The 26,891-nt window shown below is 37.6% G+C and overlaps 1 protein-coding gene across 3 annotated transcripts in view; it reads left to right on the forward strand.

The window, feature by feature from the left end:
• Positions 1-26,891, forward strand: part of MTMR6 (myotubularin related protein 6) — a 54,398-nt gene that overhangs the window by 21,321 nt on the left and 6,186 nt on the right. Inside the window, exons 8-15 of one of the 3 annotated variants that reach the window (XM_054577159.1) lie at positions 303-435; positions 1,163-1,272; positions 1,864-1,989; positions 4,257-4,306; positions 4,740-4,940; positions 10,263-10,394; positions 10,479-10,605; positions 12,970-14,105. In XM_054577159.1, coding sequence (XP_054433134.1) covers positions 303-435; positions 1,163-1,272; positions 1,864-1,989; positions 4,257-4,306; positions 4,740-4,940; positions 10,263-10,394; positions 10,479-10,605; positions 12,970-13,230 — 1,140 coding nt within the window. In that variant the 3' untranslated portion in view covers positions 13,231-14,105. Of the gene's footprint in view, positions 1-302; positions 436-1,162; positions 1,273-1,863; positions 1,990-4,256; positions 4,307-4,739; positions 4,941-10,262; positions 10,395-10,478; positions 10,606-12,969; positions 14,106-26,891 lie in introns of those variants that run through there. The other 2 variants (XM_054577157.1, XM_054577158.1) reach the window with 2 other exon arrangements.

Raw genomic sequence — 26,891 nt, forward strand, 5'->3', positions numbered from 1 at the left:
GATTTTGAAATATTACAAACATAAGGAAAACTGACTAAAAACCTAAGTGAATTAGTTTCATGAATTATTTGTGGAGAACTTTTTGTCTGACTTTTCCATTATATAGCATAGTCTCTTTATAGTATCCTTCTTTGCTATTAGTTATCTGAGACTTTTACTCACTAAAAAAGGTTAGCATATTCAGTTGTGATGAGTTTCTTTAAACTGCTAGCTAAAATTAGTTTGTTTAGTGTTTTCATGATATTTTGTTAAGTTATAAGATAAAGCAATTGTCTCTAAATTTCTAAAATTTAAATTTATAGCTGAATGCAATGGCCAACAGAGCAGCTGGAAAAGGTTATGAAAATGAAGACAACTATTCTAATATTAGATTTCAGTTTGTTGGAATTGAAAATATTCATGTCATGAGGTCAAGCCTTCAGAAGTTACTGGAAGGTATGATTATTGCTTACCTTCTAGTCAGATTTGCTGCATGGAAGTATAATGCTAGTCAAACAATATAAAATTTTATATTATGAATTTGAAATTTTCTAGTAGTCACATTTAAAAAGTAAAAAAGAAACAGTTGAAATTAATTTTAATAATATATTTAACCTAATAAAAATACTATGTTAAACTTGTAATTAACATTAAAAATTTGTAATGATATAGTTTACTTTTTTACCTTTAAGTCTTAGAAATTTTATACTTACAATATATCTCAGTTGGGACTACCTACATTTCAGGTGTTCATTAACTGTATTTGGGTAGTAGCTACTGTACAGTACAATTCTAATGGTTTTAAAAAGAATTGCTATTGTTAGATACTCTTGATTAGTCAGTATAGTTAAGATTAATTTATGATACTGTTTCATTTAAATAGTAAGGTATCTTTCTAGTCATGTTATGGAATTTAAAAAATTAAAATATCAGACTTTTCAATTAAACACTTGTGTTGCAAATATGTTTTTAAACAAGATAGCATTTTTTTAAGCACAAGGAATGACAGTAAAATGTAGCAAAAAATTCATCATTGACCTTTTGATAGCATCTTTTCATTTATAACAAATTTTGCCTATTTATTTTGTCCTCTTCTCCAGTTTACTCACCTAGCAATATCTTGAATAGGAGAAGTGAAGTTTTTAGTCCATTCTAATTGAAATGTTTTCTCCCCCTCTTTTAGTTAATGGTACCAAAGGGCTTTCTGTCAATGATTTCTACTCTGGTTTGGAAAGCTCAGGATGGCTTCGCCATATCAAAGCTGTCATGGATGCTGCAATCTTCTTAGCCAAAGTAACTCTTCATTGTTTATATTTGGTTTTAGGGTTTATAATGGTTGGGAAGGAATGGATTTTTTATGTTGAATGCTTGTATCTTCTCCAGTCAGATAATTTTTTTTTAAGATTTCATTTATTTATTTTTAGAAAGAGGGGAAGGGAGGAAGGGAGGAAGAGAACCATCAATGTGTGGTTGCCTCTCATGTGCTCCCATCTGGCGACCTGGCCTGCAACCCAGACACGTGCCATGACTGGGAATTGAACCAGCGACCCTTTGGTTCGCAGCCCTGGTACTCAGTCCACTGAGCCACACCAGCCAGGGCCCAGTCAGATGATTTTTACGTTTTACCTCTTTAATGAGATTCACTTAATTCGAGTTTTTTCATATAGCACTTAACATTTTTTTCAAGCACTTTGAAATAGAACTTATGTTTTTGTTTGTTTTGTGTTTTGTCTTGTTTTTGGAAATTATGTTGTGACAGCATTATCATTACAGTCCTAGCTCTTCTTTATAATGCAATACTTAGTGGTTTTTGAGTGAGTAGAACATAATGATTCACTTAACATGTATTCTGTTAGAATCTAAGTATGTGATCTTTCTTTTCAGGCAATAATGGTTGAAAATGCAAGTGTGTTGGTACATTGTTCTGATGGCTGGGATAGGACTTCCCAGGTTTGTTCCCTTGGCTCTCTTTTATTGGATTCCTACTACAGAACAGTCAAAGGATTCATGGTAAGGAGTTATTCGGCTAGGTCAGTGGCTCTCCCAGAGGAGTGATTTTGTCCCCCCAGGAGACACTGGGTAATATTAGCAGACAGTTTTGATTGTTACAGCGAACAGAAAGTGTGCAACCAACATCTAACTAGTAGAGCCCCAGGATGCTATTAAGTGCCCTGTCTTGCACAGGACAGCCTTACAACGAAGAGCTATCTGACCCAAAATGTCGGTAGCGCTGATGTGGAGAAACTTGAAGTTAGACTGATTTTCATCTGTGCCACTTCTTTGACAAAAAATTTTAGATTTGAAAGTTGTTTTTTTCTAAAATGTTACAGTGGAAATAGTATTTCCCCCTTGTGTTTATCTTACAAATATTAAGTAAAGCAAAGCATAAGGAAGAATACTTAAAAATTATATTCTAGAAGAAACTTTCTGTTTCAAATTCTTTCATTTGTTAATTGTAGTTAAACATTAGGAAGCATGTTTCTTATCTCAAGATTAAATTTCTAGTTGAACCTATTTTCTGCTTTGTGAAGCTAAAGCCCTGGCCTCCATTTTGTTTGTTTTTTAATGTATGATCAGATTAACTCATCTTTTCAAAATTTATATCTTAACTCATGGCAAGTAGTAAATGAAGACATGTGAGAAAGTTTTCATTAGTTTAGAATTATTAAATGCAGTATCATCTTAAAGCAAGGAAAGGTTTAATATCACTGTGTCCCTTTTAGCGCCATTATTTTGTGGTGCTAACATATTGAATCTGGGAAGACAAATGAAAGTATTGTTAATAAAATAATGTTCTTATTTTGCAAGTGTAAGATAAGGAATATTTTCTTTGCCATGTTTGACTTTAATTGTTTGCTAGACATCCAAATGCAATCATGTAATACATGACCAGGGACAGTGTGAGAGCTTCCCAGGCAAAAGGAGCAGTAAAAGCTAAAGAATAGTTCTCTTAGGTGACTACAGGTAATGTGTGGTGAATGGGATTCACGGTGAGTGTTGGGGGTTGGGTGCAGAAGAATATAGGGGCTTGGGGGCCTGAGGAACAGAAAACTAGAATTTGGGTAGTGGGAGCCATTAGAGGGCTTTAAACAAAGGAAACGGTAACATGCTTTAAAAAAGATGGTGTGGTGTCTTGAAGAAAGAGGGGAGTGTGAATGGAGGTTAGGAGACCAGAGTAGAAGCTGTTGAAATAACTGGAGAGGAAAGAGGGCCAGAACTAAGGTAGCACCGTATAATGGAGGGAGGAGGCGATGGACCAACCCGCAGGGATGTTAAGACAGTAGAGTCAGTAAGAGTTGTTCACAGACAGGATCATTTCCAGGCTAGGGACTCAGCTGTCGGGATCAATAGTGCTGTTCTCCTGCTCTTCACCGAGACAAGCAGAGGGATAAGTTTAGCGAGAAAGATTTTAAGTTTTAGATATCGGTGTATAGAAGAATGGCAGACAGCTTGTAGTAAAATCTGAGACTACATACTGAAGGTCACCTGCCCGAAGGAGCTCAGATGTGAAAGTGGTGACGCTAGAACTTGAGTCCTTGCAGTGTGACTCCAGAAACTGCACCTTCTCTCATCCCATTATGTGGCCTTCTGAGAGATTTAAGACCAAGTCAGAGAAACTACTAGTGGCAATTTGGATACAGTGAAAAGGATATACTTGGTGGTTATGCATGAAATTATAACATACATTAAATATTACGAAGGTATGTTGTTTAGGTTAGTTAGACTGAAAAAAATTAGAACCCTATTGTTTCAGTAGAGTTGTGACAGGAAACAATACAGTCCACTTAAGAGGTTAGATATTAACATTGAACTCGAACATAAATTTTTCATTGGTCTCTTTATCATTTTTAAGTATTATATAAGTGATGTACAAGTAAGTCAAAAGGTTTAAAACAATCCAGTCTACCACCCACAATTAACCACTGTTAACACTTTTGATTTACATTTTCCTAGCCTTTTTTCTAGGCAGATATCATCATTTAACATACAAAAATGTAAATGCAACAGTGCTTTATAACATACAGGTTTAAAATGTAATAAATGCAATAGAAATAATTTAAGTTAAAATACTGCTGTGGTTCTATTTATGTATCATCTTCACACTTTGTTAAATGAACTTCTAATCTTAGTTCTTCCAGTCTTTTGCCTGTAATCTTAAAATTTTGTTTTGTTTTGTTTGCAAAGTGTAAGTGCTGTTTTTAAGACAATAGGATTTCATCCATTTTAAACAAAAAAATTGAAGTAGTATAAAATGGATTTTACTTTTTCTCATTAAGGTTTTAATAGAAAAGGATTGGATCTCCTTTGGACATAAATTTTCAGAGAGGTGAGTCACAGTTACACATTTACCAATTTCGTAAAAATAGAAAAAAATACTTTAGAGTACTAGAATGTTTCTGTTTTTCACGAACTTGCTTATCCAATGGGAAGTGAGAATGCAATACAATTTTCTATATGAAAACTGATTTAATTTTTTTATTTCTTTCAATTCTCATACTTTTGTTAATTTTTATGGCAATTTATTACCTTCCTGTTTGTCTGGATTGCAGTAAGTAGAAGGTAATAGACCCTTTAAAATTGTGGCTCAAGAACTCCTAATTTTAAATGGTTTCAATTAAAAGATTAGGTTGTTTTTTTTATGCCAATGGCACAATGTTTTAGGATTCTTTTTTTGATGTATGTTTAAATTTAACATCACCTGAACAATTGATTTCTTTCAGAGGCATTTTTAATGGCTTGTACTTTTCTGGGGGGGTTAGGTGTGGCCATTTGGATGGTGACCCAAAGGAAGTCTCACCAGTGTTTACTCAGTTCTTGGAATGTGTGTGGCATTTGACTGAACAGTTTCCACAAGCCTTTGAATTCAATGAAGCATTTCTCCTTCAGATCCATGAACATATTCATTCATGCCAATTTGGAAACTTCCTTGGAAATTGTCAGAAGGAAAGAGAAGAACTCAAGTAAGATGGTTTGATTAAATGGGCTCTTTTTTTTTCCTTAGCTGAGGTCTAACATAAATTGTAGTTGAACTTAATGAAATATCTTGACAGTATGAAATAGAAATGAGTATATTTTACTATGTCGCTGTATTGTATTTTATTTTATTTCATTTCATTTTATTCTTTATATCTGTGTTCCTCCCTCCCCTCCCCTCTTCTTAAAGCAGATCCTTTAACATTCTTGCAATACAGGTTCGGTGGCAATGAACTTCTTTAATTTAGCCTTTTTTTTTTTTTTTTTTTGGTCTTTTTAAAAATTATGCCTTCAATTTTAAATGATAGCCTTGCTGGATAGAGTAGTCTTGGTTGTAGGTCCTTGCTTTTCATCACTTTGAGTATTTCATGCCAGTCTGTTCTGACCTGAAATGTTTCTGTTGAGAAATTGGCCAACAGCCTAATGGGAGCAACCTTGTAAGTAACTGATTCCTTTTTTCTTGCTGCTTTTAAGATTCTCTCTTGTCTTTAACCTTTGATATTTTAATTATGATGTGTCTTGGTGTGGGCTCTTATGGGTTCATCTTGATTGGACACTGTGCTTCCTGAACTTATATGACTTTTTCCTTCACCAGGTTAGGGACATCTTCAGCCATTATTTCTTCAAGCAAGCTCTCTATCCCTTGCTCACTCTCTTATCTTTCTGGTACCCCTATGATGCAGATGTTGTTACACTTGATGTTGTCCCAGAGGTTCCTTACATTTTCCTCCTATTTTAAAAAGATTTTTTAAATTTATTTTTAGAGAGGGGGGAAGGGAGGGAAAAAGAAAGGGAGAGGAACATCAGTGTGTGGTTGCCTCTCATGTGCCCCCTACTGGGGACCTGGCCCACAACCCAGGCATGTGCCTGACCGGGAATTGAACCGGTGGCCCTTTGGTTTGCAGGCCAGCACTCAATCCACTGGGCCACACCAGCAAGGGCCATTTTCCTCATTTTTAAAAATTCTCTTGCCTTTTTTGATGCTTTGCTTGGGTGTTATATTTTTCATTTCTGACTTGTTCTTTTTTATGGATTATATGTCTTTTTTAATGCTTACTACTTAAGTTCTCACTGAGATCATCCATTCTTCCCCTAAGGTCCTTGAGCAGCCTTATAACCATTGTTTTAAATTCTGCATCTGGTATTTTGGTTGCTTCCATTTAATTTCATTCTTTTTCTGCTGATTTTTCTTATTCTTTCATTTGGGGCATATTTCTTTTTCTCCCCATTTTATCTCTGTGTATTAGGAAGATCTGCTGTGATTCCCAAATTTGTTATATCTTATGATATATGTGTCTTATTGGGCTTAGTGGCACAGTTTTCCAGATCACCTGAGCTCCATGCTACAGGAATGTTTCTTGTGGGTTGTGTGCACCCACTCTCCTGATGCAGTCGAATCTTGAATCCTGTTGGCCCTTTTATGGGTGGAGTGAAGCCTTCAGGATGGCTGACCATAAGGCTAAACCTCAGTCACCATATATGAGTCACTGTACAGGAGCTGCCCACTAAAGTGGAGTTGCTCCAGGTAGGGTCTGGTGCCTGCTGGAATCCCCCTTTGGGTGTCCTGCTTTTGAGGCTAGTTAGGTAGAGCTCTAGTGTGGTTTTATAGCCCAATACTTGTTGTATTGGTTCTGGATTTACGTGGGTGGGGTTCAGGTATAGGTTTATGTCAGATGTGGTGTGTAACCGGCCTTACGCTATCTATCTGGAGTTACCATGTCATTCACTGTTTTTGGCTGCATCTACTAGGCCTGGGTGTGTGTGGGACAGGCCAATCTGTTTACAATAGTCGGCTTCTTCTACTTTAGACTGGGCAGGTATGTAAAAGGTCAGAGGCTCTCTGAGATCTGCCTCCACCTGTCAGCTACTCCACCTCCCCCTGAGGTTGCCTGGTTTTCCACCAGAGCCTTCTGCAGAAAGACAATATAGTTGCCGGGCTGGCTGTGACCCACAGACCCTTCTACAGGTTGTGAGCTTGGTAGAGCAGGGAGACCAGTGTCAGGAGAACCAGGCTATTGTGTCCCCTACTTGGGGGCCGTGTGGTCAACATACATCACTGAAGGGTAAGTGGCCCCTACTTCAGGGCCAAACCACTCAGTCTCTGCCAGTCTCCAACTCTAGTCCCCCAGAAGGAGCACATCACAGGTTCAGGCTGGGCGCAGCCAGCCATCCCCTCTGCCAGAGCAAACCCAGCAGGGCAGAGCCATTGGGACTCTGGGGAAGGCGGGGAGAGAGATCAAAAGAGTCTCTCCTTGGGGCTGGTGCCAGCCAAGCCTGCAGGAGGGAGCCAGGCACTTTGTCCTGGTCACAGAGTAATAACCTTTGTGGGAAACACACTTTGAATGTCCCAGCTCAGAGCAGCTGTCCCTTCCTCCCTGCAGAACTGAGCTCAGCAGGGTGGAGCCACTGGGACTTGGGGGTGCAGATCCAAAGTCTCTCATTGAGGGTGGTGCCAGCCAGCAAGCCTGTAAGAGGGGGTGGGCACATTTTTCCCTTCCTGAGATAGTGTGGGCTGAGCTTGCAGGGGAGATAGGAGTGGACCCCCTGTAATGTGGTCACACAGCCCATCTGATTCCTAGACAAAAGCCTCCTTGGGATATGGTGCTCCAAAAGTCCCATCTCTGAAGGGCACTGTGATCCCCCTGTGCAACTGGACTCAGCAGGATGGGGCCACAGAGTGGTAAGGGCAGGCCCAGTGATTTAACAGATTGGAGGGGGTTGCCAGCTGTGTGCCTAAGGTGGGGAAGAATGTTCCTCTTTCTAAAGCTACACTGTTCAGTCACTGAGTTACTGCCAAGAAGTTCTGTCAAAAAAGAGCACTCTGAAGCTCTCTGCTAGGTGCAGCCAGAATACCCCTCTGAAGGACTTGAGCACAACAGAGTGGGGTCACCAAGAATTGGAGAACTGGGCGGTGCATCCCCCTGGCTGGTGCTGTAATGTAGGAGTGCTGGATCCTGGGAAGGCGGTGCTTGAGTCTCTACCAGACTCTCTTCTTTCCTAGGCGGACTGAATCCCCACTGATTTTCACCACCAGATTCTGTGTGGCCTTCTCTTCCCACACAGTTCTGGGTTGGGAATCCCTGTGTGGGCTTGAGACCCATGCTTCTGGTGGCAGGGAGTTTCGCATCCTAGAAATACCCCTCTGGCTTTTCAGCAATTGCACATGAGCGTGGGGGCCAGCCCTTTCCATGTCTCCACTTTTCTTACCAGTTTCTGAGTGGCTTCTTCTGTAAATCCTTGGTTATCATATTTCAGTTTAGCTAACCTTTAGTTGGTTATTCAGGTTGATTGCTTTATAGTTTAGCTGTAAATCCCGTTTAGTGCTGGGAACAGGTGAGTGTAGCTTTGATCTATTCTGCAGCCATCTTAGAATCCTAGAAGTGAATTTTTTGGTAAAGATTTTATTGCCTGTATTTCTGAAGCCAAATATGCTCGGAGTATCTCTCACACCCTCAGGATAATAGTAGAAATACATTTTTTAAACAGTATTTTGAAGTATAGCCCATATACAGAAAAATACATGTATCGTAAGTGTGAACCTTAATAAATACTCAAGTCATCCACTTGTGTAGCCAGCACTCAGAATGAGAAATATTACCAAACCCTAGGAACACCCCTTATGCTTCTTTCCAGTTTGAATATATGTATCTATGTATCTGAATATATATGAATATCTATATATCTATATCTACATATAGATATATCTTTACATTATTTTCTGGAATATATATATATCTAGAATATATATATATTTTTACATTATTTTATTTTCTAGAAAGTGTTGGCCACTAAGTTTTAAAGTGTGTTAAAAGGTTTAAAAACTGTTGAGTAACTTAAGGTAAGATGAAGCCTTGTATCTCTCCTCTCATTTCTAAAAGACAGTTCTTTGGGGAAATAAGTTTACCTATTTGGCTGCAGTGTATCTGTCCCTCCCTGATGGGGTCTCATATCTGTTCTTCCCTAACTAGTGTTTGGGATTAGGTACTTCTGGCTAAATTATGATGCAAGGGAGGTCTATCATAGTCCTTAGCTTCTAAGTTTAAATTTCTTACAGTAGTCAGTCAAGAGCAGTTACAGATTTTGAACATCCAGGTGACATGTTAGTCTAAGCCCGGTGGTAGTTTGAAGGCAGCCACATGCCGTTATTCCCGACAGAGTGAAAGGCAGAAACGAGAGCATGTGGAGGAATCTAAAGATGTGTAAAGGGAATAACTGGTAAAATAGAGTATGACAGAGATGAACATATCTGAGAACATTAGTACTTTAGCTATGTGTTATAATATCTCACAGTGTTTTTTTTGTTTTTTTTTTAAATAAATAGGAGAGGTGACTTGGAGTACAGTGCTGTTTTTTAGGAAAAAACAATTCTCATTTAGTGTCAAACATCTTTATAAATAGGAAGATGTCATAAAAGCACCTATTTCCTAGTAGTTGTTTGCTAAGAACATGTCTCTTGGTTATCTTTGGGGTCAAAGAAGAATGAGCAGACTCTCCACCTTTCTCTCTCTATCCCTATTTTATGTTTATTTGGTAAATATAGTATCTAAAAGCATTCTACCCGTTACCCACCTACTTCACCTACTTACTCCTTGATTTGCAGCATAATTGGCATTTTTAAGTGCTTGAATAATGTCCTGATTTTTCCTAATTTCCTTTGTTTGTATGACCCGCATTTAAATTTGTCCCTGCCATTACAGCACAGATATGGGGCTAGGAGAATAAGACCAAATGGCAGTACAGTTCCATTCTATATATAGTTGACCCTTGAACAGCTTAGAGGTTAAGGGGACCAACCCCTGTACAATTGAAAGTCTGCAGGTACTTTGAGTTTGCCCTCTGTATCCATGGATTTGACATACTGTTTTTGATCATGGTTCTTTGAATCTGTGTAAGTGAAACCCAGGAATATGAAGGGCCAACTCTGTATTTGTTGAACCTGTGTACTTCCTGAACATGTATCTAGTGGACCTGTGCAGTTCAAACCTGTGTCATTCAAGGGTTAGCTGTATGTGTGCAGTAATTTGAAATAGGTGTAACAGACACTGAGATTATGAAATTGTGTGAGTTAATCTCTTAAAGTGTGTTGTTTGAGAGAAAATGATATACCTGTGTTGTGTTCGTTAGACATGGTTTTATTACAAGATTATAAGTGAAAATGGAGAGGAGAAAACAAAATTCATTGAGAAGCTGACATTAGACTGTGAATAGAAGGAAAAACTAAAACTTTATTTGGAAAACAATTGCTTGGTTTATAAAACTGAGTATTGGCATCTATGAGAAAGATATTTATGTTTCTCTCATTATATAAGGTTAAAGGAGAAGACTTATTCCCTGTGGCCGTTTCTTCTGGATGATCTAAAGAAGTACTCGAATCCTCTCTATAGTTCCAAATCTCAGAAATTCGCTGTTTTGGAGCCAAATACAGTATCTTTCAATTTTAAGTAAGTAGGCCTCTTTGAATGTTTATGTTCTCTTTTTCTCCCATTTATTTATTGAAATTTTTCTCTTTTTTTTTGGTCATAAAGGTTTTGGAGAAACATGTACCACCAATTTGATCGAACATTGCATCCCAGGGAATCTGTGTGTAACATAATTATGAATATGAATGAGCAAAATAAACAGTTAGAGAAAGACATTAAAGACTTAGAATCTGTAAGTATTCTGAATTATCTAACATAATATATTTGGAATATTTAATTACTTTACTTCCTTACTTGTGTTCTTAGTGTAAATTAGTATATAGGGGGGGACCCCAAAAAAAAAAGGAATTTATTTAATAAAATTGTGTATTTATTCTTACATGTTTACACTTCAGTCACCTTCAAAGTACTCTCCATTTGGTGTAGTACACCTGTTGAGACTTTTTTCTCACTGCTTAAAACAGTTTTTGAACTTGACAATTTTGATGCCTTTTAGAGCTTCTGCCGTTTTTTGTTTCACTTCTTCCCCATCGGCAGAATGTTTCCCTTTGAGGACTTTTTTCTTCAGGGAAACAAAAAACGTCTCTCAGGGTAAGAGTAGATGAATAGGGAGGGCGGGGCATGGGGATTATGCCATTTTTGGTCAAAAACTGCTGAACACTCAGTGCAGTGTGGGCAGGTGCCCTCATAAATCACCCATCATGAAGTGGGCAAACCTGTTGAAAGAGGCTTCAGAAAAATTCACTGAAGCCAAACGCAGCCTCTCTCAACACCAGCTGGTCCACTGACACAGATGGGTTCCTAGGATACTCACCCAGCAGGGGAGGCCTGTACTGCAAGGGGCCGCCCTCCAGAAGATAATTCGGGTTTTGGGGGGATCACCCTTCATAAAGAAACCTCATACGTACACATGGTTGCTTGAAAGTCAGATCTCTGCTTTGAGTAGGATAGTTTGAATCACTTCCCCTGAATTTTAAAATATATTGAAATATCTGAAGTATATAGAAAAGTAGAGATATAAAATAATAAATACCAGGGTTTCAGATCAATCATGTTTTTGTTTTAAGAAATGAAACATAATATATTTGAAGATACTTGTACTCCTCCCCAGGCTTCCCCCACCTACTTTCACTTAATTTGGTGTTAATTATTGTGAACATTTCTACTATGTAAGTTTGTATCCACAACAATTTATAATACTGTTTTGTATGATTTAAAATACTAAAGAATACAGTTTTTGTATGTGGTATAAAAGGCAACAAGCAACATGAATGCCCATGTACCCTTCATTCAGCCAGGAAACTGCATGTTTTAAAAATATGTAGAGATAGTCTTTCTGTCGTTTTTCATTGTGCTCAACATTGTTTTGAAAATTATCCATGTTAGTACGTGTAGCTTTAATGCATTTATTTTGACAATAACTACTGTGTAATGTCTTGTATGAGTGGATCACAGTCTGTCTATTCAGCTGCTGAACATTTAAAGTGTTTTTAGTTTTCGATTTCTATGATAATAAGTGAAGTTGAGTGACTTTCATATGTTTTTTGGCCATTTGGTTTTCTCTTTTCTGTGAATATCCTATTTTAATCTCTGCTCATTCTTCTATTGCCATATCTGCCTTTTTCTTACTGATTTGAAGAGTTCTTTATATGCCGGGCACTGACTCTTTTTTAGTTATATATATCACATGTGGTTTGTCCGGTCTATTCCTTTCCTTTCCACTTTATTTATGGTATGTTTTGTATAGGTGCTTGGAATTTTAATGTAGTCAAGTGGATCAACCTTTATGTTTTATGCTTTTTTTGTGTGCACCTTGTTTAAGAAGTCCTTCTCCAACTTAAGACTTTTCTGTAATCTTTTCTTTGCCTTCATATATAACCAAAAAGAATTAGTAAGGACATATTTTAAAATCTTAGACAGTTACTACAATTCTGTCTTTCTGCCTCTCAGGCAAGATTGTTCCTTAGTTATCCGAGTAACGACTGCCTGAGTAAACTGTAGGCAGATGTGTTCAACAGGCAGGCACAAGCTGTAGGTAATTCAAGAAGACCCATGTGCGGATCAGTCCAAGCATTTGGAGAATGTGATACTCTGCCAAAGATTACTTTTTAAATCTCCCGTTGAGTTAAAAAAAAAAAAATTCTGCTGTGTTTCTAAAGCCTGTCATGTTCACCTAACAAACTATTGTAGGAAAACCATGTAAGAAAGGCCCTTCAGGCAAGAAAATCTTTAGCTAAATAAGTGTATATTTTGTTGTATTATTTAGTGGTGATCTCAGGTTGAATATCTCATATACATTTCTTTCATTATAAAATTGTTTACTTCTCATAATTTTTAGGTAATGTATGCTCTTTTCAAATATGAAGGCCTAATGATCCTTTGCAGTCAAGTGTAACCATTGCAAAAGTTGTAAACAATTAGGATTCTCAGCCATGTTTTACTCAGCTGCACTAGATTTCACTAATTTTTCGAGATTCAATTTTTTATTGCACCTAAAGAGAACATTTTACAGAAGCATGATTTCTTCTTTCATCTACATATTTGAACGTGTGCTATGTGCAATTAGTCATTTTTTTCAAATTTGTATTTGTTCTAGAAAATCCATAAACACAAAAGTGAGCAAATCGATGGAGTTCTCTCCAAGGAATTGCTACATTCAGTTCGTCCAGAGTCACCTACCCTCAAAACCTCCCTGTGTTTTAAGGAGCAAACTTTGCTACCTGTGAATGATACTCTTCGAACTATAGAGGGCAGCAACCCTGCGGATAATCGCTACAGTGAATATGCTGAGGAGTTTTCCAAATCCAAACCTGCTGTAGTCAGCTTAGAGTATGGTGTGGCAAGAATGACTTGTTAGACTCAGAGTATTTTCTGGACTAACTGTAGCGCAGCAAATGGTTTATTGTGAGGATGATCTGTGTACATGACCAAAAGGAATTTGTCTAATAATGATCTAATAAAGAGTGTAACAGTAGGTTAATAGTTGAAGGAAGGATAATAACTGCTCTTGTGAGAGAAGTAAGTCAGTGTAACTGCATTTCTAACAAGGAATGACTTTCAGTTTGTTAAGAAACAAATGATATTGGCAAATCTATTCAAAACAATTTGCATTGTATACTAGCAAACTGACATTTCTATATGTTTTATATGTTAATTATAGCCAAACAGGAATTGCCTTAAGTATAATTTAATTGCCAGTAAGCAAAACTTGACAAGACAGTTCCTTAATAATTGATATGGCATGTTCTTTCGATTATATAACCATGTGACTATGAATATTTACATATTTTACCTGTTAGTCATGTTTAATGTTGAAGTGCCATGAAAAATATTTCTAATAAAGACTTAAAATCTCAGTTCATTCTTTACTCTAAGGTTTTATAGCCCGGAGCAAGACTTCTTGTTTGGTTCTCTTTTGCCAGCCGTGTTGTATCTGTGTAGGTTGCGCCCTCGTCACTGCGGGCCCTGCATGCTGCCGCGCTCCGACAGAGTCCTGCTCCGCTCGTGGTTGCCTCGTCCCACTTCCATGGTCAGAATTAATGAAACTGCAGTTTTTATTCCGATTACAGTTTGCTTAGCCCTACATTTGATGACTTACTATTTATAACATAGGTTATTGATTTTTTCGAATGTTAAGCACATTTGACTGTCTTTCTGTGTATGAGTTACTGCACTGTTGATTCTTATTTTGTGGTTGGCTTTGTTCCTTTGATAACTATGTAATTTAAAAAATCTAAAGTTCTAAAACTGTTCTTAGAACATGAATAGTACATATATATTTTTAAACTGGTTTCTCTTTCAATGAGTTACTATTCTTCCTAGACTATTTCAGTTTACCTAACCATTTTTGGATAAAAACAAAAAGGAAATACAGATAGGTATATTTTGCTTGGTTATCTGAATCTTAAAGCAGTCATTTCTATATGGAATTTTATTTTCTGTTAATATATATGTTTTTTAAAAAAAGGAAAATGAAGGATAGCCTAATACAAAGCTAATGTTTAACAAAAACAACTTAAGTGCTTGGAAGGGTTTCATTTTGCCATTTAACTGTTTATGCCATGTACTACTACATATCTTTACATTACAAGAGAAAAAAGCGCTTATATTGTAGTCGGTGACCTGCTGGGCTGGGGCGACCCACATTCACGCAGGACCTGGATGCCTGAGGTCAGGACTGCTGGAGCCCGCGGGCTTTAAATTGAAAATTTAAGTAACATGGGTGTCATGAGGCATGATTCAGGGGTACAAAGAGATCTGCAAAGGACCCCTCATGCTTCTCTTTATTATACCTGTATCTATTATTCGTTTTGAACATAAATATCTTTTTCAAGAGGAAAAAAATCTTTATTGTATGAGAACTTATCTAATCTAGTTTAGTTTTCCAATTTTTTTCTGTAACAAATTATGTTGATAAGAAAAATACTCCTTTTTAAACCGTAATAGAAATGTACTATATATGAAATATTACTTGTGATATTTAAGCACTGGGACAGGAAACTTAACCTTTGTGACCACAGAGGGAAAGCTTTTGTGCCTTGTTACTTGGTTCCAATACTGATTGTAGTTTTAGAATCTTCCATGGAAGATTTCTTATAGTCAGCTTTTGGTTTATCATCTTCTAATCTTCAGTTGAGGCACATTTATATGTGTTTATCTGCTCTCACATGGACTGAAAAATCAGTTAACATCCTAAGTGACCTATAGGGTATATATATTGGCAAAAAGCAGATTGTGAATGTCTCATAAAATTGGATTTACATTCAGTGTGTTTGGGAATGTAAAGCATGTAAATTATTTAGTATATTATTTAAAGGTAATTAAATCTTCATGTTTTACTTTGAATGTTTTGCTTTGGGAAAAAAATAAATAGGATCCCGTTGTAGCTGTTTTTTTCCCATCACCTAGGCAAATGGACCCACACCTTATACTCATCATAACAGTGTCAAGTTTGAGCAGTTTGTTTTCCAAAATACAGATACTGATAAATAATAACCATTATATACAAAAAAAATTTCCAAAATATTTAAAATAGGCATAGTGGGCTAAACGGCTCAGCAGATATAGTTGATAATGTCATTAAATTTTTCCTTTGTGCTCCTATCTCTTCCTGGTGTTATAATCAGTATTTTATCTTGCTCTTACCAACTTGTTAATGGAAGGTAGTGTCCATTCCATTCCATTCCATTACACTGAGGTACATTCGAGGTGAAATGTCTCTTCAAAGGCAGATCTCGATGTAAACACTACGAGAAAAATGATTGGCAGAAAAGAGTATTGATTTTATGTGGGAGTGTTTTGAACTGGTCATTGAGGTTAGAAATAGCTCAGGGAGTCTTGACTAAACGATGAAAGGAAGCTCCCCCCCACCCCCCAAATTCTCTTTATTTGCTTTTATAGCAAATAAAGGGTAGCAGGGCAGGGTGGTAGTATCAGGATAGACTTTTTAAAAAAATTTTTAGATATTAGAGCACCTATTTAAAGCAGTTTTAGGTTCACAGCAAAACTAAGAGGAAAGTTCAGAGATTTCCCATATACCACTACCCTACACATTCATAGCTTTCTCCATTATCAACATCCCCCACCAGAGTGGTCCATTTGTTACAACCGATGAGCCTACATTGATACATCATACTCACCCAAAGTCCATAGTTTACTGTAGGGCTCTCTTGGTATCCTGTGGGTTTGGACAAATATATGATGACCTTTAATAATACCATACAGAGTATTTTCACTTCCCTAGAAATCCTTTGTGCTCTGCCTACTCTTTCCTCTTCCTCCCCTCACCTCCTGGCAACCGCTGATCTTTTTACTCTCTCCATAGTTTCACCCCTTCCAGAATGTCATATGGTTGGAATCATACTGGGGGGACCCCCCCAAAAAAACAAAATTTATTTATTAAAAAATTGTGTGTTTATTCTTATATGTTTTAACTTTAGTGACCTCTAAAGTACTCTCCATTTGATGACACCTAATTGAGCCATTTTTTTCCATGGCTCAAAACGATTTTTGAACTTGTCCATTTTGATGCCTTTTAGTAACTTCTGCCATTTTTTGTTTTACCTCATCCACATCAGCAAAATGTTTCCCTTTGAGAACTTTTTTCATCCAGGGAAACAAAAAATGTTCTTTGGGGTGAGATTGGTCAATAGGGAGGGTGGGGCACAGGGGTCATGCCATTTTTGGTCAAAAACTGCTGAACACTCAAGCAGTGTGGACAGGTACGCTCATCAATCATGAAATGGGCAAATGTGTTGAAAGAGGCTTCAAAAAAATTCACTGAAGCCAAATGCAGCCTCTCTCAACACCAGCTGGTACACTGATGCCGTTGGGTTCCTAGAACACTCACCCAGCAGGGGAAGCCTGTACTACAAGCCCTCCAAAAGATAATTCTGGGTGGTTATTTTTTTGGTCCCCACCTTATATGCTCTCACAGTATGTAGCCTCATGGTTTGATGGCTCCTTTTCTTTTTTTTTTGGTGTTAGTATTGCACAATCTTCCATTGTCTGGATGTACCAGAGATTATTTTTCCATTCACCCATTGAAAGACATCTTGGTTGTTTCCAAGTTTTAGCAATTATGAATAAAGCTGTAAACATCCATGTACAGGTTTTTGTGTCAGGAGAAGTTTTCAGCCCCTTTGGATAAACACCAAGGAGCATGATTGCTGGGTTGTATGGTAACAGTATGTTCAATTTTGTAAGAAGATTCCAAACTGTCTTCCAAAGTAGCTGCACCGTTTGCACTCCCAGCAGCAATAACTAGAGTTTCTGCTGCTCCACAGCCTCATCAGTGTTTGGGGTTGTCAGTTTTCTGGATCTCGGCCATTCTAAAAGGTGTGTAACTAGCTTGGCCTTTTTTGACTTGTTTTTTCAGAAAGTCTACTTTAAAATACTAAAAAACTTTCAGTTGGTGTTCTAAGTTGGATGAAATACTGATTATCTGCACAACTATTTAGAGCTCTTGCAGACTCTTACCATGACTTTGATGCATATTCATGACCCAAGTTTTAACTATTTTGTTGGTTTTTCCATGTAATAACCCAGTTGGCATTCACGTGTCTTGACTTGTCGCATATTAAAATAAAATGTGGAACCTGTTTTTTAAAATACGTAACTAAGCTTTAGGAATCTATATCTACGAAAAGCTTGTAATCAAGTTTAATTATTTTAAAAAATATGTATACTACTGTACTTGCTACCTTATAAGAAAATAAACACTAATTTCTGCCATTTTTATAAACTATTATAGTTATTTCTAGGCAAATAAAATATCATTTGTACAACAACTTATGAAATAGTGGAATATATAACAAAGCAACTTTCAGAAGCTAGCTACTTAGTAGTAGACTCTTAAAGCTCTGTCTTTGAGTTTCTGGTTCAGCAAATATGGGTTAGGACTCTGAAGTTAAAGGTATTTGCATAGATATCAATAAAATGCATTTAACAATATTTCTGGAATGGATGCAAAATAGTATGGGAATCATACTTAGAAACATTACCCTAAACCACCTACCCTAATCATTAAGTATCTCTTCTTCTTAAAGAAAACAGAATTACTCTCAAAGAGCAACAGACCTTTGGGGGAGCATAATACTTCTGAAACATTGTTATATACGTGAGAGGGAGAATAATCCTTTGTTCCAAACTACTGAGAGTTTGGGCTCTTTGTTACTGCAGCATAACCTGGTCTATCCTGAATGATGAAACCACTAGCTCACCTGAGATGTTAATACTTCTCTGATTTTATCTGAAGTCCAGTCCCTTATTGTCCCAAATTGCCTTTGAATTGTATTTTTGCACTCCTCTCCAGTTTAGAGTCATGCATTACATTTGTTCACAGCTCTTTTGTCATCTTGAACAGTCCCCTCCCCTTTCCTCATTTGCCTTGACTGAGCCAGACCAGTTGTAGAGCATTATCCTACTTTCTGCATTTGTTTCCTCCTGGAGCAGTTTAACCTCATTCCTCGGCTTTACCGTCTGTATAGTAGGCACTAGATGAGGTTCAGATTAAGCAGTTTGGGAAAGATGGTGTGTACTTCATTCTGAATTACTTAGGATGTAATGTCAGGCTGTTCTACTGTTTGATGCCAAATTTGATCACTTGGTTGATCTCTCCAATGTAAAGGCACATTTTCCCCCTTTTGCACTTAGCTGATTGTCTGCAGGCTGATATTTTGGCATCAAAATGAATATCCCATTCCCTAACTACCCATCCACTGATGATATCTATGTGAATCAACTGGTTTTCATTGGGTGTTCCAAAATAGTGATTTTTCTACTTTTATCTTCCTTTTTACATTTATTTGCTTGCATTCTTTAAAGAAGTGCTTTTACTCATCAACTGGGAAAATTCCTCTGAAAAAAGGCAGAGTAAATGCTTAATTCTTCCCCTTTAGTGACTAATTTTCAGAGTAAGGAGTCATAAAATAGTCACCTCTCTTGTAGGAATGTGGACTTTTTGTAATCAATTACAGTAAATGCTTTTTTCCTGCTTAAGTTGTTCTAAACCCATCTGGGGAAGGGGGAGCTTTAAGTTCCTTCTATGTCCTTTTGACATGCACCTTACAGTTGAGCTTCTTTTTGGTTCCTGACACAAGTAGATGCTATAGGCTCATCTTGTACATTACCTACCCATTTTGGGGTTAGCCATTTCTCCAAGGAACCTTTGTTTCTGTTACTGAGGAATAATATTTAGAGAGCAAACTCTAGGCATTAGATGTGCTCATTGCTACCAGAGTGTGATTAGTTCTAGGCCCTTTCAATAGGCAGGGCTAAGAAATGTATTTTAAAAAATTATGAGTCTCAACAATATTCAAAGTAGTAGTGCAGTGTTTTCTTCTATGTGTAGGTCTTTTATACTGAAAATCCTGGTTTCTTTCTTTTTACTTATTGACTTTAGAGAGAAAAAACGAGAGAGAGAGAAACATCAATTTGTTGTTCCACTTATTTATGAATTTATTTGTTGGTTCTTGTATGTGCCCTGACCAGGGATTGAACCCACAACCTTGGTGTATCAGGGAAACCCTCTAACCAAGTGAGCTACCCAGCCAGGGCAGAAAATCCCAGTCTCTAATAACATGACTATATTGATGTTTTTTTATTTTTCTACAATATACAAAATTTACTTTCAAAATTACAACCAATGCTACTACTAATAGAAATACTGAGTAAAACTTAGGATTTCTTAGCAGTTTTCTTTATTCTTATGCATATCCTACGAAAGGTGTACAGAGTACTGTATTCAAGTCACTTGAAATAATTTTTTTGTTTTCAATTTTAGGATTTGCTTACATATTTCCTTTTTGATTTAGTGGATTTTTAAATAGGTAAAACTGTTAGTTCAAAATTCAAACATATAAACAGGTATATGCAAAAGCCTTGCTTTTATCACTTTCCCCTTCACACTAGGTAGTCATTTTTATTAGTTTCACATAGTATACACATAGTATGTGTGACTACATAGTAGTTACATAGTAAACACTATATATACTTCGTACACATATACATAGTATACACATAGTATGTGTGAATAGTATATGTGAATACATAGTATTCATATTAGTATACACTTAGACATATATATTTTTAATCCTCACCTGAGATATATTTACTGATATTTTAGAGAGGAGAGAGAGAGAGAAAGAGATGTGAGAGAGAAACTCCAATCAGTTGCCTCCTGTATGCATCCCGACTGGGGATCAAACCCACAACCCAAATATGTGCCCTGACGGGGATCGAACCTGCAACCTTTTGGTGCACAAGACGCTTCAACCAACTGAGCTGCCTGGCCAGAGCCTTCTACATATATTTATTTCCTTTTTGTTGAACAAAAGATACACTATATACACTGTTCTATATCTTACTTTTTTTCACCATTTACTGGTGAATCTTGGTAATTATAACAGCACAGACAGAGCTTGCTTATTCCTTTTTTTGTGGCTCTTGAGACTCCATTGTGCAGATTTTATTAAACGAGTTTACTCAACTAGTTCCTATTTTTAAACTTTTTATTATGCAAATATCCACATGTTTAAAAATGAGAATAGTAAAATAAGCCTTGATGTATTCACCTAGAGTCAATTATTATTAATGACACTTTGCTAATTACATTTAATTGATACTCTCCCCTTTTTTGTTGTTGGGATATACTCATATAAAAACACATTTCAGACATGCCATTTTATCCAAATAGTTCAAAATGTGTGCATGTGAATATGTAAGTTACTAATACTTTATATTAAGTACCTAGTCTATTTTTACCTCATTAGATTTCTACTTTTGGGTTGTCAACTATACGTAACCTTTGATTCCTGCCTGTTACTTATATGTCAATCAATGAGTTTATTCCACTTTTTCCTTTCTCTCTCCATTCTCCCTTTTCACAGCTGTGTTATTTCCACTTCGTCAGAGTGTGTAACATTACCAAACTATTCTTCCACCCTTATCCCCAGTTTTGATGTACTCTTAAATGTATCACTAAATGCCCTTGATACTCAACAACAGTCTTTTGCCAAAGTTTCCCAGTGGATCTTATTGCCTGGGTTTTTCTCAGAAGGGCTTGTAGATAACAATCTTTCCTTGGTCCTTGCATGTTTAAAACATTTTCTGTAGATTTAATTCTTTAAGGGTATTTATTATGGCTTCATATAAAATCCTTTGCTCACACTTTTGTGGGGGAGGGCGTTGACAATGTTCCATCATTTTCTATTTGTATACTATTGAGAAGTCTTAGACCAACCTGATTTCTTTCCTTTGTAAATGACTTGGCCCTTTCCTTGGAAGTCCTTTGGGTTTTTTGTTTGTTTTTTGGTTTTTGTTGTTGTCAAATGGCTTTGGAAACTTATGTCTTGCAGTTACCTCCTCTAGGTCAGTTTTTCCTGGCACATTAGGGCTGAGCTCAACATATAGATTCAGGTTTGTTTTTTTTTTTTAATTTCAGCAAAGTTTTTTTGAATCATGCTTTTAGATATTAGTTCTATTGTTTTGTTTTACTTTAACAGAAGTTCAAATTATGTAAATGTCGGATCCTTTTAATTTTTTCTATTATTTTCTCTATCATTTTTGTTTATTTTTATTTAATTTTTGGTACTTATTTCTTTAATATATGCTGCTTATCATATGTTTAGTTATTTATATTCTTTCCTTGGAAAATTTCCTTTTGGGCTTCTGGTCAAGATGGTGCTGTAGATAAACATGGTATTCACTTCTTCCCACAACCACATTAAAATTACAACTAAACTACAGAAAAAAACATCATTCCACTAACGTCTAACGTGTCTAACGTGAATCCCTAACATCTGGCTGAAGGGAAATCCTACAACTAAGGATTTAAAGAAGAAACCATATTGAGACTGGTAGGAGGGACAGAGACATGGATTAGGCTGGTTCCACACTCGTGTGGCAGGTAAAAATTGGGAAGGATATCTCAGCCGTGGAGTTACCCCCTGAGGAGCAAGAGGTCCCAGCCTCACAGCCCAGGGTTCCAGTGCCAGGAAAAGAATTCCCCATAACTACTAGCTGTAAAAACCAGTGGAGATTGTGGCTGAGTAAGATGAGGGGCTGCTGGTAACCAAGGCAGTTCTTAAATGGCCCATGCACAGACTTCCTCTGACTTACTCTCTTTGAGCTTCAGCATGGGAGCAACAGATTGAAAGTCATGAGAGACGTACAGGGAGGAACCGAATTGTCTGGCTTCAGGGCAAGAGCTGGGGGGCAGCTTTCTGCCAGACAGAGGTGCTGACACAGGTTACTGTTCCTTAGCCGAGACACCCTCCTCCCTCCACAGAGCTGGCAGGTGGGTGCCATATCATATCTGAGTCTCCATCAACCTGGCTCACATCATTTGCCCTTACTCTGTGATTCCCTGAGACCCTGCCCCACCAAATCTGTGGGCCCACCGAAGCTGTTTCCAGTGGCTTTTTCATACAAATGATTTGTATGTCTTGGCTTATGCTTCAGACTTTAAAAATCTCTCAGGCAAGCAGCATCTGGCCTCAGAATGCCCAGTACCTCTCACTAAATGACCCCAGGCATGATTCTAGCAGCAGCTGGCCATGGGTCACAAGCTTGGCCTCACCTGGGCACCTCCAAGCCCAGTACAAGTAGGAGCCATCCGCAGATCACTTTGTAGTTCATGCTTGGTGGTCTGGGTAGAACACAGATGGCAGCTGACCTTGGCCTGCATGTTCTGGGAGCCCTCAGGGCCAGTGCAGCAGGTGGACAGCTTGAGACCACATTGAAGCACCACCCTACTACCCTGACACACAGCACACTCTGGACTAGACTCAGTGAGCACCAGAGCCCCACTGAAGTAAGTCTTGCTCTGTGGGGTGGGCCCCTGCACAGCTGATCCTCCGTGGTGGTTGATGGTCACAGCCAGTCCTTGAAGCTGCCAGTTGGCCTGGGAGTAAATCCCTCCGATTGATGCATTAACAGCAATCAAGGCTTAACTACAACAAGAGGGTGTACCCACCCCACATGGGGTTAGGAGGGAATGCACCTGGAGTGCCTGGCTCTGGTGAACAGAGAGGCTGTGCCACAGGACTCTACAGAACACCTACTGCATAAGGCTACTCTACCAAGAAAGGCAGACATAACAGTTCTATCTAATTTGCTCGCACAGAAACAAACATAGTGAGGCCTCAAAAGTGAGGAGACAAAGAAACATGTCCCAAGGGAAAGAACAGACTAAAACTCCAGAAAAGGAACTACTAAACAAAATGGAGACAAGCAATCTACTAGATGCAGAGTTCAAAACACTGGTTATAAGTATGCACAATGAACTTAGTGAGAACTTCAACAAAGAGATAGGAAACTTAAAAATGGAGATGAAAAACATAAAAAAAAACCCAGTCAGAAATGAAGAATACGATAACTGAAATGAAGAATACATTACTGGCAATCAACAGTGGATTAGATGAAGCAGAGGATCAAATCAAAGATTTGAAATATAAGGAAGCAAAAAACAATCATAACAGCAAAAAGAAAAAAGAATTAAAAAAATAAAAATGTAAGGAGCCTCTGGGACTACTTTAAATCATTCAAATCATGGGTGTGCTGGAAAAAGAAGAGAGAGAGCAAGAAATTGAAAACCTATTTGAAAAAATGATGGAAAACTTCCTTAACCTGGTGAAGGAAATAGACATACAAATCCAGGCAGTGCAGAGTCCCATTCAAGATGAACCCAAGGAGGCCCACACCAAGATACGACATAATTAAAATGCAAAATATTGAAGACAGAGTACTTTAAAAACAGCAAGAGAAAAGCAGTTACCTAAAGGGAGCTCCTATAAGACTGTCAGTTGATTTCTCAACAGCAACTTTGCAGGCCAGAAGGATTGACAAGAAATATTCAAAGTGATGAAAAGCAAGTACCTACAAACCAAGATTAGTCTAACCAGCAAAACTATTATTTAGAATAGAAGGACATATAAAGAGCTTCCCAGACAGGAAAAAACTAAGGGTTCATCACCACCAAACCAGTATTACATGAAGTGTTAAAGGGTCTTCTTTAAGAAGAAGAAAAAAGATCAGAAACATGAACAATAAAATGGCAAGAAATATATAGCTATTAACAATCGAATCTAAAAGCAAAATAAACAAGCAAAACAGAAACAGGATTATCAGTACAGAAACTGCTGTTAAAGGGGAGGGGGATTGGAGGGCTGGGTGGAGAAGGTGAAGGGATTAAGAAAAAGCTAACCAAACTCGTAGACACAGATAACAGTACGGTCTTTACCAGAGGGAAATGGAGGCGGGTAGGAGAGGGGAAAGGGGGATAAATGGTAATGGAAGGAGGCTTGACTTTGGGTGGTGAACACACAATGCAATATACAGATGATGTATTATAGAGCTGTACACCTGAAACCTATATAATTTTATTAACTAATATCACCCCATAAGTTCAATAATGTTTAAAAAAGGTTTTCTTTGGAAACTTAAAATGTAATCTTTTTTCCTAGAAAACTTCTTTTTCTCTGGTTTCTTTTTTTGGTACAATAGTTTTTGTTTCACTTCTTTGTCCATTTCTATTCTGAGTTTTTGAATTTATGATTAGTAGTCATTTATCATATTAACATTTGCTTTTTAAAAGTAACATTTAAATGCATGTTTTAGTGTTGCTACAGTTTGCTTCTACTTGTAGCCTTTCTTTTCTGGGATTTCATCTATTGAAAAGTTTTAATTATCATATTTTGTTTTATTCTTATATTAACTTCACACAGATGCTTTTTTGTTTGTTTTGTTTTCTATTCATGAGTGTTTGTGTCAGATTTTTCTGATCACTGTTGCAGTTGATTCTATGTAGAAGAATGGAGTTAGCTTGTCTTACTAGGTTTCTTAGTTCAAGAGCTTCCTCTTCTGTTGCTATAGTGAATTGCAGTTTCTTTAATAAATGGTGCCTTGTTGTCTGTCTCCTGATTCATTTGTTACCTTGTCTCACTAAGATACTTGCTTTCATCCATCTGTCTTCTTTCTCAACAGCTCCACCTTCCAAGATGCTTCCTTTCCCCTAGAAATAACATCTTTTCTAAGATCACAACATACATTCCAGCCCCTTCTTTTTGATTCTACAGTTTTAGATATAGTGTTGATATTTCTTCACTTAGGGAGGGCCTCTCTTCAGGGAAATGAACTCTAGTTGATATTAACTGTCTATCGCCACCCAAACCTCCTTGCTCTCTCTTCTGTTTATTCTCTGTCTCTCCAGTCTTGTGTGGACTGTGAAACCTAGAACTAACTCTGCTGGTCTCAAATCTTTATTTCCCCAGTCGCTTAAATTAAAATTAATGATATTTTAATTTTAAATGTTAATTTTTGAGATTTCTCATCTTTTATTTTTTAATTTTTAAAAAAACTTATTGTCGTTCAGTTACAGCTGTTCCACCTTTTTCCCCCTCGCTCACCCCAACCCCATCCCTTGTGACTCCCAGTCAGGCCCCCCGCATTGTCCATGCCCCTGAGCCCTCCACTCCTGTTCCTTTGCTTGCCCTTCCCCTTCTTCCCCCGCCTTCCCCTCTGGGCACTGTCAGTTTGTTCTTTATTTCCAAATCTCTGGTTCTATTTTGTCCATTTGTTTGTTTTGTTGATTAGGTTCCACTTACAGGTGAGATCATCTGGTATTTGTCTTTCACCACCTGGCTTATTTCACTTACCATGATGCTCTCCAGTTCCATCCATGCTGTTGCAAAGGGTACTCTCTTTCTTTCTGCTGCATAGTACTCCATTATGTAAATGTACCACAGTTTTTTGGTCCACTTATTTACTGATGGGCACTGAGGCTGTTTCCAGCACTTGGCTATTGTAAATAATGCTGCAGGCGAACATTGGGGGGCACAGGTTCTTTTGAATTGGTATTCAGGATTCTTAGGGCATAATCCCAGCAGTGGGATCGCTGTATCAAAAGGCAGTTCCATTTTTAGTTTTTTGAGGAAATTCTATACTGTTTTCCACAGTGGCTGCACCCGTCTGCATGTTAATTGTAAATGTTAATTTTAAATATCAATTTTAAATGACAGCTAAGAGCAGGGAAGTCAGGGGGTGGAGGAATTGAACAACAAGGAGAAAGGACTCATAAACATGGACAGCAGTGGTGACTGTGGGGGTAGGGGGTAAAAGGGGACTAAATGGTAATGGAAGATAAATAAATAAAATGTGTAAAATTGTCTGACTTTTAGTTTTGCTGCAAGTGTGACAAAAGAGACTTAATTTGCGCTCCCTATTCATCCATATAATTGTATTAATAAATGTGTGGATTTTTTTATCCTCACCTGAGGAAATTTTTCCATTGCTTTTAGAAAGAGGAGACGAGAAAGAGAGAGAGAGAGAAACATTGATTGGTTGCCTTCTCATATGCACCTGGACAAACCCACTAGCTGGGCATGTGCCCTGACCGAGAATTGAACCTGAGAACGTTTCAGTCTATGGGATGATGCTCCAACCAACTGAGACACATTGACCAGGGCTGTGTGGAACTTCTAATGGGAATCATTGAATCCTGGGTGGCAGGGGCCAGGTGGTAGCACTCAACCACCAAAGGCAAGGTGTGCATGGTTACCATAATGGACAGCAGAATCAAAGTAACAATCAGAATAGTCTGACTCCCAAAGACCTATAGCATCGACTACTTGATGATGGTGTTTCTAGAAGTGAAATAGATAGTAAACCTAATAAATTCTTAACCTGATCTGCATAGATTAAATGAAAATAAGTCTAACCTGAATCATGAAAACAGAGAATCATAGCTTCTTAAATCTTAAACATAAACCAGTTTGCAATCCCCAGCAGCCCTTGAAAGAAGGAGAGGCTGATCCCTTTGAGGAAGGACTCCAGTATACTACCCACATTTATACTTTTAATCTTTCTCCCAGCCTTCTCCAAAGGAGATTATTGTCTTTTACCAGAATAACTGTGTTTGGGGAAAATAAAATAATCAGACTTTAGGGGGAGGTGCTGATACTGGCTTGGAACTAATATTAATTTCAGGAGACCCTAAGTGTCACTCTGATCCACCAGTCA

The sequence above is a fragment of the Pteronotus mesoamericanus genome, unplaced genomic scaffold (assembly GCF_021234165.1).
Source record: "Pteronotus mesoamericanus isolate MK-2021 breed Mesoamerican mustached bat unplaced genomic scaffold, CSHL_Meso_final contig_41, whole genome shotgun sequence".
In the NCBI taxonomy this organism is placed as follows: domain Eukaryota; kingdom Metazoa; phylum Chordata; class Mammalia; order Chiroptera; family Mormoopidae; genus Pteronotus; species Pteronotus mesoamericanus.